General features: G+C 41.9%; 1 protein-coding gene across 2 annotated transcripts in view; it reads right to left on the bottom strand.

Moving 5' to 3' along the window:
* The window catches only part of ap1g1 (adaptor related protein complex 1 subunit gamma 1), a 153,116-nt gene that overhangs the window by 106,959 nt on the left and 27,272 nt on the right, over positions 1–18,885 (bottom strand). For both annotated transcript variants that reach the window (XM_068049304.1, XM_068049303.1), the window contains exons 2-4: positions 18,032–18,235; positions 15,306–15,430; positions 1,595–1,736 (exon numbers count right to left, since the gene is read on the bottom strand). In XM_068049304.1, the coding sequence (XP_067905405.1) occupies positions 1,595–1,736; positions 15,306–15,430; positions 18,032–18,232 (468 nt within the window). In that variant the 5' untranslated portion in view covers positions 18,233–18,235. The remainder of the gene's footprint in view (positions 1–1,594; positions 1,737–15,305; positions 15,431–18,031; positions 18,236–18,885) is intronic.

Below are 18,885 nucleotides of genomic sequence, written 5' to 3'. Positions count from 1 at the left end.
GGAGCAGATGAACCTGGGAGCACATGTGCATTGATCTTTGAAGGTAGCAGGACATGTCGAGTGTGGTTAGTAAAGCATATGGGATCTTGGACTTCATACACAGGCATTAATTACAGAAGTAGGGAAGTTATGCTGAACCTTGAGAAACCTCTGGTTAGGCCCCAAATGGAGTACTGCGTCCAGTTCTGGTTACCATACTTCAGGAAGGATGTGAGGGTCCTTGAGAGGATGCAGAGGAGATTTACCAGAGTGGTTCCAGGGATTGGGGATTTTAGTTACAAGATTAGGTTGGAAAAGCTGGGGTTGTTCTCCTTACGACAAAGGAGATTGAGAAGAGACAGGTTTAGAAAAGTCAGACAAGGAAAAACTGTTCCCATTAACTAATGGTACATGGACTAGGGGACACACTGAAAGTTTTGGGCAAGAAATGCAGGGGGAATATGAGGAAGAACCTTTTTTTTTAAATAAACACAGCGGGTGGTAATGACCTGGAACTTGCTGCCCACAATGGTGGTGGGAGCGAAGACAAAACCAATGACTCCAAAAGGAAATTGGATGGCCACTTGAAGGAAATAAACTTGCAGGGCTATGGGGATTGGGCGGGGGAGTGGGACTGACTGAATAGCTCCATGGAAAGCTGACATGGACTCAATGGGCTGAACGGCCTCCTTCTGTGCAGTAAATGACTATGGCTCTACTCATCACCATAACTAGTAGAATAAACTGGTGATTTAAACATTGGTTGACCAACCAACTTCAAACTACTAATACAATATCAATAGTAAACACCATCTAAAAAAAATTCCATCAATGTGTTCTTCATTTCTTGTGCAGTTTAAAATTATTCAAGTGAATTGCACAAGAAAATATATGAAAATGTCCTTGAGCGTCATGCAAAATGGAAAGATGAAATATCCTTTGTGGTCTAAATTCATTCCTAACTATAACATACATTATTCGGGTTAGCACTAGACAAAAGGTAACCCACGCCATTTGATGTACTTGATTAGTTTCCCTTTAACATTTTTCAAGCTTGATTTTTATTTCTTTTGTTTACTTATTCTGCTACTTTCCTGCTACCTATCCAGTTTGAACAAGAGGCTGTTTCACACTAATGGAGACACAGTTTACCACGACAGTCATTGCTTATAACCAGCAAACCTGCACTGATGTTTTTTCTTGACTGGTTCAAAAGTTCAATTCAAAAGTTGCTGGTGCAACTTCTCCCAAAGGTGTAGTAAATACACCAGATTTTCTAGGATTTAAAATTCCGAGAGTAGTCCATTTGAATTAAGGGGCTTTTATACTACAAGAGCTCAGCAGTAGTGCAAAATAATTTTGCAATCACACCAATATTAGTATAAATCAGGCATTAGAGCCCAAATACACTCCAAAGTGGAATACAGTGAGGCTGTGTCCTCCTGGGAAGCAAATGCCACTTCACCCTGGTATTAGATCCAGGCCTGACTTTGGATTTAGGCTGCATTTAGCGTTATATCTGCCGCAATTCAAATCTGATTGAAAACTGATACTATAACAAGTGTAAATGCATTCTAAAATGCAACAGTAAGACTGCAGTATAAAAATACTTTACCTTCTTTCTCAGGTAAGAGTTGGATGTTTTCAGTAGTTTCTCCACTTCTCCTGCGAGATCTCTGCACATCTCTGATGATCCCATACAGCCAAGTGTGCAGAGAGCCAGGCCCTGCACATATTGAGTACTGTGGTTCAGGTCACTGGCAATAGTTTAAAAAAAAACATTAATGTAGAACAATGACAGTTTCACAATATGGGTTTGATTAGCTATAGTTGTTCATAAATAAATGTTTTCAGCTAAATTTCTGAAAAATACTTAAAATTATAATTCCAGTTTAAGTTTTAATACAAATCGAACAAAGCCCAGCTTTGCAAAGTGAACAGTAATTTTGCTGAAAAATGACATGTCTGTCATCAAGATCAAGCACAATTAACTTAAAAACATGGCTTCCTTCCAGTCTTTTTTTCATTCATTCATGGGATGTGAGCACCATGGCAAAGCCAGCAGTTATTGCCCTCGAGAAGGTGGTAGTGAGCCACCTTCTTGAACTGCTGCAGTCCATCTGGTATAGGTACACCCACTGTGCTGTTAGGGAGAGATTTCCAGAATTTCAACCCAGTGACAGTGAAGGAACAGCAGTATCGCCTGGTGTGTGGCTTGGAGGGGAACTTGCAGATGGTGGTGGTCCCACATGTCTGCTGCCTTTGTTCGTCTCGGTGTAAGAGGTGGCAGGTTTGGAAGGTGCTGAAGGACACATGGTGAATTGCTGCAGTGCATCTTAAATATGGTACACACTGCCGGTGAGCATCAGTGGTGGAGGGAAGTGAATGTTGAAGGTTGTGAATGGGGTGATCAAGCGGGCTTCTTTATCTTGGATGGTGTCGAGCCTCCCGAGTGTTGTTGGAACCGCACCCATCCAGGCAAGTGGAGAGTATTCCAACACACTCCTGACTTAAGACTTGTAGATGGTGGACAGGCTTTGTGGAGTCAGGTGGTGGGTTACTCGGGGCAGAATTCCCAGTCTCTGACCTGCTCACGCATACACAGTATGTATATACACACACATTACTGTCTACATATAATATACATTTCATGCACACACACCCCTCCCCCAGTTAAGTTTCTGGTCAATGATGACCATGTGGATGTTGATAGTGGGGAATTCAGCAGTGGTAAGACATTCAATGTCAAGATGAAGAGATTCTCTCGCTGGAGATCATCATTGCCTGCCACTTGTGTGGCACGAATGTTACTTGCCACTTATCAGCCCAAGCCTGAATTTTGCCCAGGTCTTGCTCAGAAGAGCACCGAGAATGATCATCCACACGCCACCTCTGGCTGAAGATGGTTGCAAATGCTTTAGTCTTGTCTTTTGCACTGATGTGCTGGCTCTGCCATCATTGATGGGCGGGCATGTTTGAGGAGCCGCCTCCTCCTCCGGATAATTCGGTAACTGTCCACCACCATTCATGACTAGATATGGCAAGACTGCAGAGCTCTGGGCTGGTCTGATTCATTGGGTGTAGGATCACTTAGCTGTCTCTGACATGCTGCTTTCCCTGTTTAGCATGCACATAATCATGCATTGTAGTTTCCCCAGGTTGGCACCTCTTTTAGGTATGCTTGCTGCAGATCCTGGCATGCTTTCCTACACTCTTCACTGATCAAGGGTTGGTCCCCTGGCTTGAGTGAGGGATAGGTCAGGCCACTAGATTACAGATTGTAATGGGAGTATAATTCTGCTGTTGCTGATGGCCCACAGCACTCATGGATGCCCAATTTTAAGTTCTGAATCTAACCCGTTTAGCATGGTGGTAGGCCACACAACACGATGCAGAATGTCCTCAGTATGAAGATGGGCCGTCGTTTCCACAAGGACTGTGCAGTGGTCACTCCTACCAATATTGTCATGGACAGATACATTGGCAAAAGGTTGATTGGTGAGGACAAGGTCAAGTAGATTCTTCGCTCACCACCTGCCACAGGGTCAATCTGTCAGATATGTCCTTCAGGACACTGCCAACTGTGTCAGTAGTGGTGCTACGAGCCAATCTTGGTGATGGACATTGAGGTCCCCGACCCACAATACCCTTCTTCCAACTGGCGTTCAACATGGAGGAGTACTGATTCATCAGCTCAAGGAGGCTGGTAGGTTGTAATCAGCAGGAGGCTTCCTTGACCATATTTGACCTGATGCCACAAGACCTCATGGGGTCCAGAGTCAGTCACTCCCTCCCAACTGTATCCCACTATGCTGCCACCTCTTGTGTGCCTGTCCTGTCAGTGAGACAGGACATAACCAGGGATGGTGATGGTCTGGGACATGATTTGGTGAGTATTACATCATCAGGCTGTTGCTTGACTCCTCTGTGGGACAGCTCTCCCACGTTTGGCACAAGTCCCCAGACTTTAGTGAGGGCGACTTTGCAGGGTCAACTAAGCAGGGTATGCCTTTGCTGTTCCCGGTGTCTAGGCTGATGCCGGGTGGTCCATCCAGTTTTATTATTTAACTTATTTGTAGTGATTCAGTACAACTGATTGGCTTCTAGGCCATTTCAGAGAGCAGTTACAAGTCAACCACATTGCTGTAGGTCTGGAATCACATGTCAGCCAGATAGGGTCAGGAGGGCAGATTTCCTCCCTGAAGGACATGAGTGAATACTTCAAAAGTAATTAATTGGCTGGTCCTGTGGGATGCCCAGTAGGCATCAAAGATGCTTCACGAATGCAATTTCTTAAGAATTTAGATCAGTCTCAACAACAACTGCAGCCCTCCATATCATGCTGAACAAATCACTATTCCCAACAATATTGTAGCTCTGGGTGCATAGCATTAGAGTCAGTCATAGAGAGATACAGCATTGAAACAGGCCCTTCAGCCCCCCCCGAGTCTGTGCCGACAACAACCACCCATTTATACTAATCCTGCATTAATCCCATATTCCCTACCACATTCTCCTACTACCTACCTACACTAGGGGCAATTTACAATGGCCAATTTACCCATCAACCTGCAAGTCTTTGGCTGTGGAAGGAAACCAGAGCACCCGGCAGAAACCCACGCAGTCACGGGGAGAACTTGCAAACTCCGCACAGACAGTACCCAGAACCGAACCCAGGTTGCTGGAGCTGTGAGGCTGCAGTGCTAACCACTGCGCCGCCCATTAAACATCAAAACTCTCCACCATCTAGAACAGAAACTTACCATAACAGAGATATGGACATGTGGAACGATTTCCCCAAAATATTTACGACAAAAGCAAACTTAATGAATAAAATATTACCCTGCCTCTTCTACCTAACCTAGTTCAAATTTTAAGCTGATTTTAAGCTTGAGTGGGCGAACTCAACCAGAATCTGTTCAACTTGCACAAGCTGAATATGTTTCAACTTATATTTCTCAAAACCTTTACTGGTGGCAGAGAGATTTTCAACCCATTGGTTTGGGATGGGTTTAAAGACAAGTCCCCGTAGCTGAGAGCAGCAGCATTCTACATCACTAAGTTAATCGGTTTGCTGCTCAGAAGAGCATGGACTCATAAAACCTTGATTGTATCACAGCCTCGTACCCTATGCCATCTTCTATACTCTCTACAATATTTAGAGAGGTATTGTCAAAACCCTTGGACTTTGTTTCTTGCTTGCCTTTGCAATCAGCAAGTGTGACATGCATAATTATCCTTACATAGACTGGGAAAATGACAGTCTAAAAAGCAAAGAGTGGAAGGGATTCTTGAAATGTGCATAAGAACTTTCTTGATCTGTTTATTTCCAGCCCAGTGGAAGCAGTGCTAAATCAGGGGAATTAAATGGGGCAAGTGGAACACATTCTAGTCAGTGAGCATCTGAGAAACATTGACCATAATATCAGGTTTAGAATCATTATGGAAAAGGACAAGGTACAAATCAAGCATAAAAGTATTTAGCAAGAGAAGGGCTAATTTCCATGAGTTTAAAAAAAGGGGGATCTGGCCAATGTTCCCACAAGCTGCATGGCTGCAATGTTCCCACAATCTGCAATGTACTGCGCAGTGAAACGAACAAGCCACGCACAACAAATGTTCCCTTTAACATATTCCCAAGTGCAGCTGTACTGCAATTTTCAAGTACTGAGTAGTGCAACAAACAGGCTGCGCACAATGAAAAAAAAAGTGTGACGGAATACTGGATCTAGTCCAGGTGGATTGGAACTGAAAATTGGTAGGCAAAACAGTAACTGAACAATGGGAGGCCCTCAATGAGGGGATGGTTCAGGTACAGAGTAGACACATTTCCACAAGGAGGAAATGGCATCCAAATCTAGAGCTCCCTGGATGCAGAAAGAGAAAGATTAAAATGAAACAGAAAAAAAATGAGGCTTATGACAAATATACAGTTGATAACAGTAGGGAACCAAAATGAATACTAAGTACAGAGGAGATCTCAAAAAAGGAAACAAAAGGGACAGAGAGTGCAGGAGAACAGATTAGCAGCTAACATCAAGCTGCGAAGGTTGAGATTGGATAGAGGGATTCAAAATTATGAAGGTTTTAGACAGAGTAAGTAAACAGAAACAGCTTCTAGTAGAAGGGTCAGTAACCAGAGAACACAGATTTAAGGTGGTAAGGAAAAGAATGAGACACAACACAAGGACTATTTTTTTTTTTAAATATGCACGTGAGCTTGAGAGATTTGAAATGCAATGCCTGAAAGGCTGGTGCAAGCAGATTCAATAGTAATTTTCAAAAAGGAATTGGATAAATACTTGGAGGAAAATTATGAGTGCGCAATGGGGACAGAGCAGGATTAATTAGGTAAAGAGCTGGCACATTTGTGATGGGCCAAATGACCACCCCAAATGTTGTTTCATTCATAGAAACATAGAAAACAGGAGTAGGCCATTCGGCCCTTCAGACCTGCTCCGCAATTCAAAAAAGATCATGGCTAATTGTCTAATTCAGTACCCTGTTCCCGATTTCTCCCCATATTCCTTGATCCCTTTGGCATTAAATATCTCTCCTCCTTGAACATATTTAATGACTTGGCCTCCACTGCCTTCTGCGGTAGAGAATTCCACAGGTTCACCACCCTCTGAGTGAAGAAATTTCTCCTCATCTCAGTTCTAAATGGCATATACCCCGTATCCTGAGACGGTGACCCCTGGTTCTGGACACCCCAGCCATCGGGGACATCCCCCCTGCATCTAGCCTGTCTAGTCCTGTTAGAATTTTATAGGTTTCTACGAGATTCCCTCACATTCTTCTAAACTCTAGTGAATATTGGCCTAGTCGACCCAATCTCTCCTCATACGTCAATCCTGCCATCTCAGGAAATCTTCTCTGGACTCCCTCCATGGCAAGAGTATCCTTCCTCAGATAAGGGGACCAAAACTGCACACAAATACTCCAGATGTGGTCTCACCAAGGCCCTGTATAACTACAGTAAGACATCCTTGCTTCTGTACTCAAATCCTCTTGCAATGAAGGCCAACATACATTCGCCTTCCTAACTGCTTGCTGCACCTGAATGTCCTTTGACTGTACAAGGCCACCCAGGTCTCGTTGCTCCTCCCCCTTTCCCAATCTGTCACCATTCAGATAATAACCTGCCATTCTAGTTTAAACCCTCCTCGACAGCACTAGTAAACACCTCCCCTCCCCACACCCCAGAGAAAATTGGTCCCGGTCCTGCCCAGATGCAAACCGTCCAGCTTGTACTGGTCCCACCTTCCCCAGAACCGGTCCCAATGTCCCACAAATCTGAATCCCTCCCTGCTACACCATTTCTCCAGCCAAGCAAGTACTCATCTGATATATCCTGCTATTTCTGCTCTCGCTCGCACTTGGCACTGGTAGTAATCCTGAGATTACTACCTTTGAGGTCCTACTTTTTAATTTAAGTCCTAACTCCCTATATTCAGCTTGCAGGACTTCATCCCTTTTTTACCTATGTCGTTGGTACCAATATGTACCACAACAGCTGGCTGCTCGCCCTCCCCCATCAGAATGCCCTACAGCTGCTCAGAGACATCCTTGACCAGAGCATGAGGGAGGCAACATACCATCCTGGAGTCTCTTTTGTGGCCACAGAAACTTCTGGCTGTTCCCCTTACGATTGAATCCCCTATTACTGTAGTCCCACCACTCTACTTCCTCCCCTCCTGTGCCATGAACTTGGTGCTTGCTGCTTTCCCGAGCCATCTCCCCCAACAATATCCAAAGCGGTATATCTGTTAGAGAGGGGGATGGCCACAGGGGACTCCTGCAGTACCTGCCTTCCTCTACTCTGCCTGGTGGTCACCTTTCTGCCTTTGCAGCATTTGCCTGCAGTGTGACCACCTCACTAAACGTGCTATACGCGATGATCTCGGCATTGCGGACGCTCCACAGTGAATCCACCTGCAGCTCCAGCTCAATTCGGGTAGCCAGCAGCTGCAGATGGATACACTTCCTGCACACATGGTCATCAGGGACACTGGAAGCGTCCCTGATTTCCCACATAGCGCAGGAGGAGGATATCACAGGTGCGAGATCTCCTGCCATGACTTACCTTTGGATTACTTAGTTACTCCCTTTAATTCTATGATTCAATGCAAGTCTGCTACAAAAAAGAACCTCCATAAGCCAGTCCTTTGACTGGACCATTTCTTTGGGAAATCGACATGTCAAACTAAAAAATATTTTCCGTTCCTGGGATATGCAATATTGACAAGGCCGCGTTAATTGCCCAATCTTAGTTATCCTGAGAAGGTGGTGGTGAGCCACCATCTTGAACTGTTGCAATCCTTGTGTTGATGGTGTTTATACAATGGTTTTAGGTAGCGAATTTCAGCATATTGATCTAGTTACAACTAAGGACTAAAACATATGTTGCCACTAGGATGCTGCTCAGTTTGGAGGGTAACTTGGAGGTGATGGTGTTTCCACAATATTGATGCTCTTCTCCTTGGTGAAAAGTTCACATTAAGTCAATTTGGACATTGTCAACTTCCACTGGAAGCAGCTACAGCAAATAGCAGCAAAATACAGCCCATAGTTACAGTATGCTTAAAACACTGATGACAGCTTCCTTTTTTTGTTATTTTTTTGAGGACTTCTGTTTTAAAACTGAAAAGGATTCCATAGATGCTGGAACTTTGTTTTTTTTTTAATCATCAGAAGGTCTTTTGAAAACTGGGTTTGAAAACAAACAAATACTGGAAGAATCAAGGGGTGCTAAAAACGAGCCCTTACTGGAAGGCTCCTGTCTTCAGATAACCCCCAGCAGGGGTTATTTTGACTTGGGGAAAGAAGCGACAGGTCAAGATTTATAGGGGTCAGGAGACTTGACTCTTGTGACATTGTTTTTGGTTTCACTTTGGACAGTTGGAGAAAACTTGCCAAGGGAGCAAACCCCAACTCTAAAAAACACAAGCCTGCCAACTTTTCCATCTCTTTAAGAAGGGCTGAGAAGCAAGTGTAACTAAGAGCCTGAAACTCCTGTTGCTGCATTTTTCCTGGAAAGCCTGCCCATACGGATCTTCAATGTTGCCTGACGAGAACTGTTCCAGGAAGATCCCAGTTACAGCCTTCTACGTGTATTCAGTATGCCAAACCGAAACAAAGGACATCTGACATTTTTTCGTATCTTCTCTTTTTTCTTTAAGAATTAGCAATTATTTGGCCAAAGTATTCTTTGTCTTTTTTTTTTGTAATAGAACTCGAAAGAGCAAATCCTTTTTCTGTTAACCGGTGTATGTGTGTGAGGGGTGAAGGTAAAAAGGGAACTTTTATATTTCAATCTGTGTGTTAATGCTTTGCATCGTTTCTGGTTAAGACTTGTTCTACAATAAACTGATAATTTTGTTGTTTATTGAAGAAACCTAGTTGGTGTACTTTATTCTGGGATAAAAATAGAGTCTATGATTGACCGCATTGGCAACTGGGAAAAAATTTAAATATATGTTGCGACCCGTGGAGAAGTGGAACTAGAAAAACAGTGGAGGAGTACCTCCTGGCTCGGTCATAACGACACAAATCAATTTGAAGGTAAAAATGTTTTCTTGTCTAGCACAGACACCTTACTCCAAAGCCACAATGCGACTAGGTACAGTTGGGACAGGCAGGAGAAGAAAAGCAATTCGACCAATCATGTTCTAAAACTGAACTGTAACAGTTACCACAGAATTTGGTAGATTCCCGGAGAAATATAATCCCTTATTAATTAAATCAATCAATTTGGACATTGTCAACTTCCACTGGAAGCAGCTGCAGCAAATAGCAGCAAAATACAACCCATAGTTACAGTACGCTTAAAACATGAGTGCTTCCATTTTTTTTGTTAATTTTTTTTTTGAGAATTCACAAATCCTATTTCAAAGCACAGGAAGTTTATTTTGTTATTTTTGAACTCTGAGGAGTGAAAGCTGTGTAACACCAAAAGAAGTTAAACTGGCTCTTGAAGCATACCAGTACATGAAGCACTAAGTTCAACTAGCTGTGACTGCCTTTTACCATAGTTATCACCAAAAATACAGTAGATTTATAATTCACTTTCAAGAGGTTCAGTACCTAAAGGCCATACAATGCACGAGTTGAAGTATGATATGGGGCCAGCTTGAAGAAATACAGATTATTTGAGAAACAAAGCACACAGACGGTGTAACAACTTTCAATATGCTTTCTCGCAGGACCTTTCAGCATCAGGAAAAAAAAGACTGTCTTTCTCTCATTAAGGTTGTGCACTCAATATTCAGAAAGCTGAATTTGGTAATCTGTTTCAGCTAGGGCTGTTGGGATGACAGATATCTTCACATGTTTAATGTTCACAGAAGCATGTTGCAAGATGGTTTCTTCTTTGGTGTCCTTATAGCAATGAGCCTAATTTTTGGGAAACAGACACAACTCTGGATTGCAACAGCAAAGGTTCTTTCTCCTTCACCCAATCTTACAAGTTTGGGTCAAGATTCTTAACCCTAAATTGTTCTCCATCTGGTCTTGGGAGTTTTTATGGTCACCATAGCAACATCTGCAAAAGCGGCAGCTTTATGCCAATGACAACTAAACAAAGCAACTGTTGCCAAGTGAATTAAAATATTTCTGCTGAAAACAAGACTGCAAAGCATATTTAAGTTGAATTCACTCCTGGGAACACAAATGTTTCGTAATGTCAGTATAAAAGCATTTCAGTAGAGCCTTGATCTCCAAACTCTGTACTCGTCTTTTTACTTCCTATTCTTGCTGCTTCCTCATCGGAACAGCAAAAAAAAAAGGCATTTGGTTTCCATTCTTTCAATCTCAGCTCCTGGATTTGGGTCCCAGGCTAGAGATGTCTGTTAGAATTATAGACTCTCAGAATGGTTACAGCACAGAAGGGGGCCATACAGCTCGTTGGATCCGTGCCTGCTCTTTGCAAGAGCAACTCAGCTAGTTCCACTCCTCCACCCTTTCCCATTAGCCCTGTAAATCTTTTTTCTTCATATAATTATCTAATTTCCTTTTGAAAGCCACAATTGAATCTGCCTTCATCACACTCAGGCAGTGCAATCCAGATACTAACCACAAAATGAACATACGAATTAGGAGGACCCTCGAGCCTGTTCCGCCATTCAATAAGTTCATGGCTGAACTGATTACTCGACATTTCCACCTACCCCGGATAACCTTCCACCCTCTTGCTTATCAAGCATCTATCTATATGAATATGCATAAAGATATCCCTCACATTGGCAAAAGAATCCAGAGGCAATCACCTTAAAACGGTGTCCTCTGGTTCTTGAGATTTCGAACACCTCCATCAAATTTCACAGAATTGTTACAGTGCACAAGGAGGTCATTCGACACACCGTGTCCATACTGGCTCTGAGAGAGCAATTCCCTCAGTCCCAATCCCCCGCCTTCTCCCATAACCCTGCATATTCTTCCTTTTCATATAACTGTCTAATTCCCTTTTGAATGCTTCAATTGAACCTGCCTCCACCACTTTCTCAGGCAATACATTCCAGACCTGAACCACTCGCTGCATGAAAAAGTTTTTCCTCATGTCACTTTTGCTTCTCTTACCAAATACTTTAAATCTGTGCCCTCTTGTTCTCCATCCTTTCACAAGTGGGAACAGTTTCTCTCTGTCTACTCTATCCAGACCCCTCATGATTTTGAATATCTCCATCAAATCACCTCTCGGCCTTCTCTTCTCCAAGGAAAACAGTCCCAACTTCGCCAATCTATCTTCATAACTGAAATCTCTCATTTCTGGAACCATCCTCGTGAATCTCTTCTGTACTCTCTCCAGTGCTCTCACGTCTTTCCTCAAGTGTGGCGCTCAGAATTGGACACAATACTCCAGCTGAGGCTGAACTAGTGCCTTGTACAAGTTCAACACAACTTCCTTGCTCTTGTACTCTATGCCTCTATTAATAACGCCCAGAATACTGTATGCTTTATTAACTGCTCTCTTAACCTGTCCTGCCACCTTCAGTGATTTATGCACATATACACTTAAGTCCCTCTGCTCCTGCACCCACTTTAGATTTGTGCCCTTTATTCTATATTGTCTCTCCGCGTTCTTCCTACCAAAATGAATCACCTCACATTTCTCTGCATTGAACTTCATCTGCCCATTCCACCAACTTGTCTATGTCCTTTTGAAGTTCTACACTATCCTCCTCACAGTTCACAATGCTTCAAAGTTTCTTATCATCTGCAAACTTTGAAACTGTGCCCTGTACACCAAAGTCTAGGTCATTATTATGATTAGATTAGATTAGAGATACAGCACTGAAACAGGCCCTTCGGCCCACCGAGTCTGTGCCGACCATCAACCACCCATTTATACTAATCCTATATTCCTACCAAACATCCCCACCTGTTCCTATATTTTCCTACCACCTACCTATACTAGTGACAATTTATAATGGCCAATTTACTTATCAACCTGCAAGTCTTTTGGCTTGTGGGAGGAAACCGGAGCACCCGGAGAAAACCCACGCAGACACAGGGAGAACTTGCAAACTCCACACAGGCAGTGCCCAGAATCGAACCCGGGTCCCTGGAGCTGTGAGGCTGCAGTGCTAACCACTGCGCCACTGTGCCGCCCTATTATATATCAGGAAAAGCAAGGGTCCCAACACTGATCCCTGGGGAACTCCACAACAAACCTTCCTCCAGCCGAAAAACATCCATTAAAAACACTACTCTTGGTTTCCTAGCACTCAGCCAATTTTGTACCCATGGTGCTACCGGCCCTTTTATTCCATGAGCTACAAGTTTGCTCACAAGTCTGTTGTGTGGCACTGTATCAAAGTCCATGTACACCAAATCAACAGCATTGCCCTCATCAACCCGCTCTGTTACCTCCTCAACAAACTCCAACAAGTTAGTTAAACATGTTTTTCCCTTAAGAAATACATTCTGGCTTTCCTTAATTAACTCGCATTTGTCCATGCGACTATTGATTTTGTTCCAAATTATTTTTTCTAGAAGTTTCACCACCACCAAAGTTAAACTGACATGCCTGTAGTTGCTGGGCTTATCTTTACATCCTTTTTTGAACAAGGGTGTAACATTTGCAATTCTCCAGTCCTCTGGCACCAACCTAGAGTCTAAGACTGAAAAATTATGGCCAACGCCTGTGATTTCCACCCTCACTTCCCTCAGTATCCTTGGATGCATTTCATCTGGCCCTAGTTCTTGATCCACTTGAAGTTCAGACAGCCTATTTAATACTTCCTCTATCAATTTTAAACCCCTCTAGTATCTGACGCACCTCCTCTTTCAACATTACCAAGGAAGAAGATGCAAAGTATTCATTTAATACCTCAGCTATGCCCTCTGCCTCCATGTGTAAATCCCCTGTCTGGTCTGAATTGGCCCCACTCGTCCTTTTACCACCTTTTTACTATTTATATGTCTACAGAAAACTTTGGCATTTCCTTTAATGCTAGCTGCCAGTCTCTTCTCATGCTCTCTCTCTGCTTCTCTTATTTGCTTTTTCACTTCCTCTCTGGACCTTCTACATTCAGCCTGGTTCTTAATAGTATTTTCTACCTGGCATATGTCATAAGCACACTCTTTATTCTTTATCATAATCTCTCAACATTTTCTTCTCCAAAGAGAACTCCAGCTTCTCCAACCTATTCTCATAGCTGAAGTCCCTCATCCCTAGAACCATCCTTTTTTCTGTATCCTCTTTAATGCCTTCACATCCTCCCTAAAGTATGGTGCTCAGAACTGGACACAATATTCCAGTTGGAGGCCGAATCAGTAGTTTTATACACATTTATCATAACTTCCTTACTTTTGTATTTTATGCCTCCATTTATAAAGCCTAGGGTCCCATTTGCCTCATTAGCTGCTTTCTTAACCTAATCTGCCCTGCCACTTTCAATAATTTACACATAGACCCCTAGGTGTCTCTGCTCCTGCACTCCTTTTAGAATTGCCTCTCCTTGCTCTTCCTACCAAATTGTATCACTTCACATTTCTCTGTATTAACTTCGATCTGCCACATGTCCACCCATTCTCCTATGTCCTCTTGAAGTTTATCACTAACTTCCTCACAGTTCACAATATTTCCAACTTTTGCGTCATCTGTAAGTGTTGAAGTTGTGCATTGCACATCCAAGTTTATATTATTAACAAAAATCAAGAAAGGCAACAGTCCGAGTACCGACCCCTGGGGAACCCCACAACATACCTTCCTCCATTCTGATTAACAGCTTTGTTTCCTGTTACTCAGCCAACTTCATATCCATGATGCTGCTGTCCCTTTTATTCAATGGGCTTTAACTTTGCTGACAAGCCTGTCATGCGGCACTTAATCACACCAACTGCATTATCTATCCTCTTACCTCATCAAAAAACTCAATCAAGTTACTCAATTTTGCCTTTAATGAAGCTGTACTAGCTTTGCTTAATTAATCCATATTTATCCAAATGACTGTCAACTTTGTCCCAGATTATTGTTTCTAAAAGCTTTCCCATCACTGAGGTTAAACAGACTGGTTGGGCTTATTTTTACACCCTTCATTGAACAAGAGTCTAACATTTGCAATTCTCCAGTCCTCTGGCACTGCTCCTATATTTGAGGATTGGAAGATTATGGCAAGTGCCTCCGCAATTTCCGTTCCCTTAGTATCCTCTGATGCATCGCACCCAGTACACCGGAGTTCACTTGGTTAATGTTAATAACAGGAGTAGTGTGCATCTATCGATAATGTGCTTAAACATAAAAATCCTTTAAATAACAGTGCCTTAACTACGCACAGGGAAACTGAAGATAATCACCAGAGGACCCTGACCCTAAATGCACCATCAAATCTTCCAATCAAAATACTGGACTGCAAATCGCCTCAACAATGCTTCAGATCAGGCCACGATCTTCTATGTATATCTACCATCATTTTAAACAATGCAACAGTGCTTGAATTTGAAGACTTTCAATCCCAATTTCTGTAGTATGCAATATGATCATTACCTGTTCAGTGCTGGGATCCTTTGTCAAACAGTACAAATACAAATCCAACTAACCAACATCAGGAGGTGATAGTAAATGCAGACAAATAAGGTTCTAAGACTTGAAAACATTAAAAACTTGTTTGAGAAATTATAAGATCAATGAATGATTAAAAAGTAAACACATAGCAAAAGCATTGTGATGTTAGAAATAATTTCAGAATAATCCAGTAGTCATTTACAATTTGTTTTGAAAGCTACATTCAGAATTTCAGCCACTGACTGAATGGTGAAAAAGCAAATATACAAACTGGCTGCTTATCACAATACTGAATTAATTTTTTAAGAACAGTACTTACTTTTTTATACAATTTGTCATGAGCAAGTGGACATCTTGCCGTTCATCGAGCAATAACATAGCACCGAGATAACCAATCCGTTTGTCTGTAAATTTCTGTGAAGCAATCAGCTTTAGGCACTCCAACTGTAGTGGACAAAAACGTATATGTAAAACACAAACAGGACACCTTAAATATTGATTCCATCATCACAACTAAAATGTTGCTTGTGAATCTGATTTTTTTAAATGATATTATAGAACACTTGAGAGATCATAGGAAGAGTCACTGCCCTCTTGTTTAGATATTTTTTGGTCTTCAGCTTGATGTCAAATCTATGGCTAGACGTAAAACACTATACAGGCAAATCCGCATCAATTAGCAAACAATGCTGTGGTACCTGTATAAGGGGCTATATAGTTCAATAAATCACCAACACTGTAAGGATGAAAAGAACAAGGACTGTAAGCAAGACGACTACAGGGATGAATTTTAACCAATTCTTGGGTACTGCCAAATTTACCCAGAATCAGAATCATTACTGCATAGGAGGCGGCCAATCGGCCCATCTTGTCCGCACCAGCTCTGAGCAATTCGCCTATTGCCATTCCCCTGCCTTCTCCCCATAACCTGCACATTCTTCCTTTTCAGCTAACAGCCTAATGCCCTTTTGAATGCCTCGATTGAACCTGCCGGTATCATACTCAGGCTGTGTATCCCAGACCTTAACCACGCGCTGTGTGAAAAAGTTTTTCCTCACAGCACTTTTGCATCCCAAAATAAGGCATTAAATACAGACAGTTAAGCAGCAAGGAAACAGACTCAAAAAATAGAGAAGATCCTATGCAATATTTTTTAAAAAGGGAGCAAATTGCTTATATTTCAAGAAGAACAGAAATAGAAGTTAAGGGGCAATGTCTCAGGCTCACTCACAATATCAATTTCATAGTCAGTACCATTAATTTCACATTCAGTACCATGATTTACCATTTAATGCTTAAACACAAAAAGACCTAGATATTTCTCTTTTGCACAATTAAGACACATTTTCAGTATGGCAAAACTTCTGCCCACAACTCAGATAAAGACCTAAACCAACCAATTTCATAGAATAGTACAGCGCAGGAGGCCATCATTCAGCCCATGGAGTCTGTCCAGGCTCTTTCGAAGAACAATCCGCTATGTCCCACTCCCCTGTTCTTTACCCACATCACTGCAATTTGTTTCTCCAAGTATTTATCCAATTCCCTTTTGAAAACTACGATTGAATCTGCATCCACCACCCTATCAGACATTCCAAATCCTCACCACTCATTGCATAAAAAAAGTGTCTTGTGTCGCCTCTAGTTCTTTTGCCAACCAACTGAAATCCACGCTCTGGTTATTAACCCACCTCCTGGTGGAAGCAATTTCTCTTTATTCACTAACTAATCTTCATGTTTAAACACCTCGATCAAATCTCTTCTTAATCTTCTTTGTTAACTGCTTTATTAATTTGCCCTTCTACCTTCATAAATTTGTGCAACACCCCCAGTTCTTTCTGCTTTTGCATCCCCTTTAAAATTGTATCATTTAGCTTATACCGCCTCTACCAAAATGCATTACCTCACTTTTCTGCACTGAATTTCATTCACCATGTGTCCACCTGAAGTCTATTATTTGTTTCCTCACTGTTTACAACACTTCCAAATTTTGAATTTGTGCCCTGTAACTTCAAGTCCTAGTTATTAACATACATCAAAAACAGCATTGGGCCGAGTACTGAACCCTGGGGAACACCACTGTGTACCTCCCTCCAGTCTGACAGCAGTTATTCACCACAATGCTGTGACTTCTATCCATTAGCCAATTTTGTATCCATGCTGCTACTGTCCTTTTTATCCCATGGGCTTCATAGAAACATAGGGAACAGGAGCAGGAATAGGCCATTTGGCCCATCGAGCCTGCTCTGCCATTCAAACATATCATGGCTGATCATCTAATTCTACACCATTGTTCCCCCACTATCCCCAGATCCCTCGATGTCATTAGCATCCAGAAATCTATCAATTTCTGTCTTGAACACGCTCAATTATTCCAATTTTGCTGACAAGCCTGATATGTAGTACTTTTATCAAACACCTTTTGAAAGTCCGTATAGATGTCAACTGCACTGAACTCATCCAACCTCTGTTACTTAATCAAAAACTTAACCAAGTTTACTGGCTTCATTTAAACATGCTCACATTCACATTAATCCAGTTGCCATTTGATTTCTTGCTTAAGTAGCCATGTTTACGCAAGACGAGATTGGAGTGTTGACTAGCTATTTTACGGGCACTAGAGCCAAATCTAATCCTGCTTTCAAACAGCATCCAGGCAACCTGCATCCTTGAGTAAGGGGTCACGAAATAACAAGAACCATGGTCTATTTTTCCCCTCTCACTAACAGAGAGGAATAGAAATAATTTATAATGGCCCCAATAGTCACCCAGCTGACGTTGTTTAACTCTAAATATAGACCCAAGATAGAACCTGAAGCATTTTTGGCCTGTGTTGCTCATCTATTGGACAACTGATTTTGTGTGCAGCAACATTTTCTTAAAGCAAGTCCGTGGTACTAATTCAGAAATTGACCAGAGAACAAAACAAGTATTAACTCATACCAAAACTGATTTAAATTTGACAATTCTTTTAAAATAATCACAATGTTGCTTATATCTAATCACCCTCACAAAAAACTGGCAACAACCAAATTAGCAGTTTACCTGGCCAAAGTGGGCAGGATATCCTAACATGTGCATGTACAGTAGTTTTGCCACATTTCGACAGCGGTAGGTATTATCTTCTTCCCTGAATGAAGATCGAATTGAAGCACATTCCTTCTGTATCATCTCTCGCTCCTCAGCTTGGGTCCTGGCTGTCCGGATGGTCCGGATTAGCTCCCTCAGTCTGATGGGGGCTGGCATCCTCTAGAGTTTAAAAAAAAAACTGAATAAAACAGCCTCAAACAAAATCATAATCCACTTTCTTTTTTAAAAAAAATAATTTTAGATTACATAAAATTTTAGAATAAAATTACATTATTTCTCATGGTACAGCATATCCATGTGCCACATACTTAGGTCAGCTTAAAGACAAATATTGATTCATGCCCAATAAGCCTCAATAAAACTGAAGTACATTACGGATATGCGATACAAATACACTGTAAACACTTTACAATATCAGGAGTCACATGTACCCAAGGATCATATTTGGAATACCACGGGTGGGGAATTTATAAAGTAGAGACAAAACAAGGAATTCTGCCTTTCCATTTGTTAACCCCCATGTAGCACAAGCAATTTGACCAAAGCTGTGCTATAAATATGGGGGTGCAATTTCCTGTGGCTGCAAATTTGGAAAATTATACCCAAACAATCCTCTTGTGCACCTTAACTTCCAGTGAATCTCATCAAGGTATGTCAAAACTTTAAAAAAGGCATAAACACACAGAGATTAATATAAACAATCAGGACCCAAAGGAAAGCTTGCAGCATGTCTTCTTTATGAAGATTACCAGTTTCAAGCCATACCGCCACAATTCATGCACATTGGGCACAGCAGGTTCAAGAACACT

The sequence above is a fragment of the Heterodontus francisci genome, chromosome 17 (genome assembly GCF_036365525.1).
Source record: "Heterodontus francisci isolate sHetFra1 chromosome 17, sHetFra1.hap1, whole genome shotgun sequence".
Lineage (NCBI taxonomy): Eukaryota > Metazoa > Chordata > Chondrichthyes > Heterodontiformes > Heterodontidae > Heterodontus > Heterodontus francisci.
Note: the sequence above shows the minus strand (reverse complement) of the source record. Positions and strands in the feature narration are given on the sequence as shown.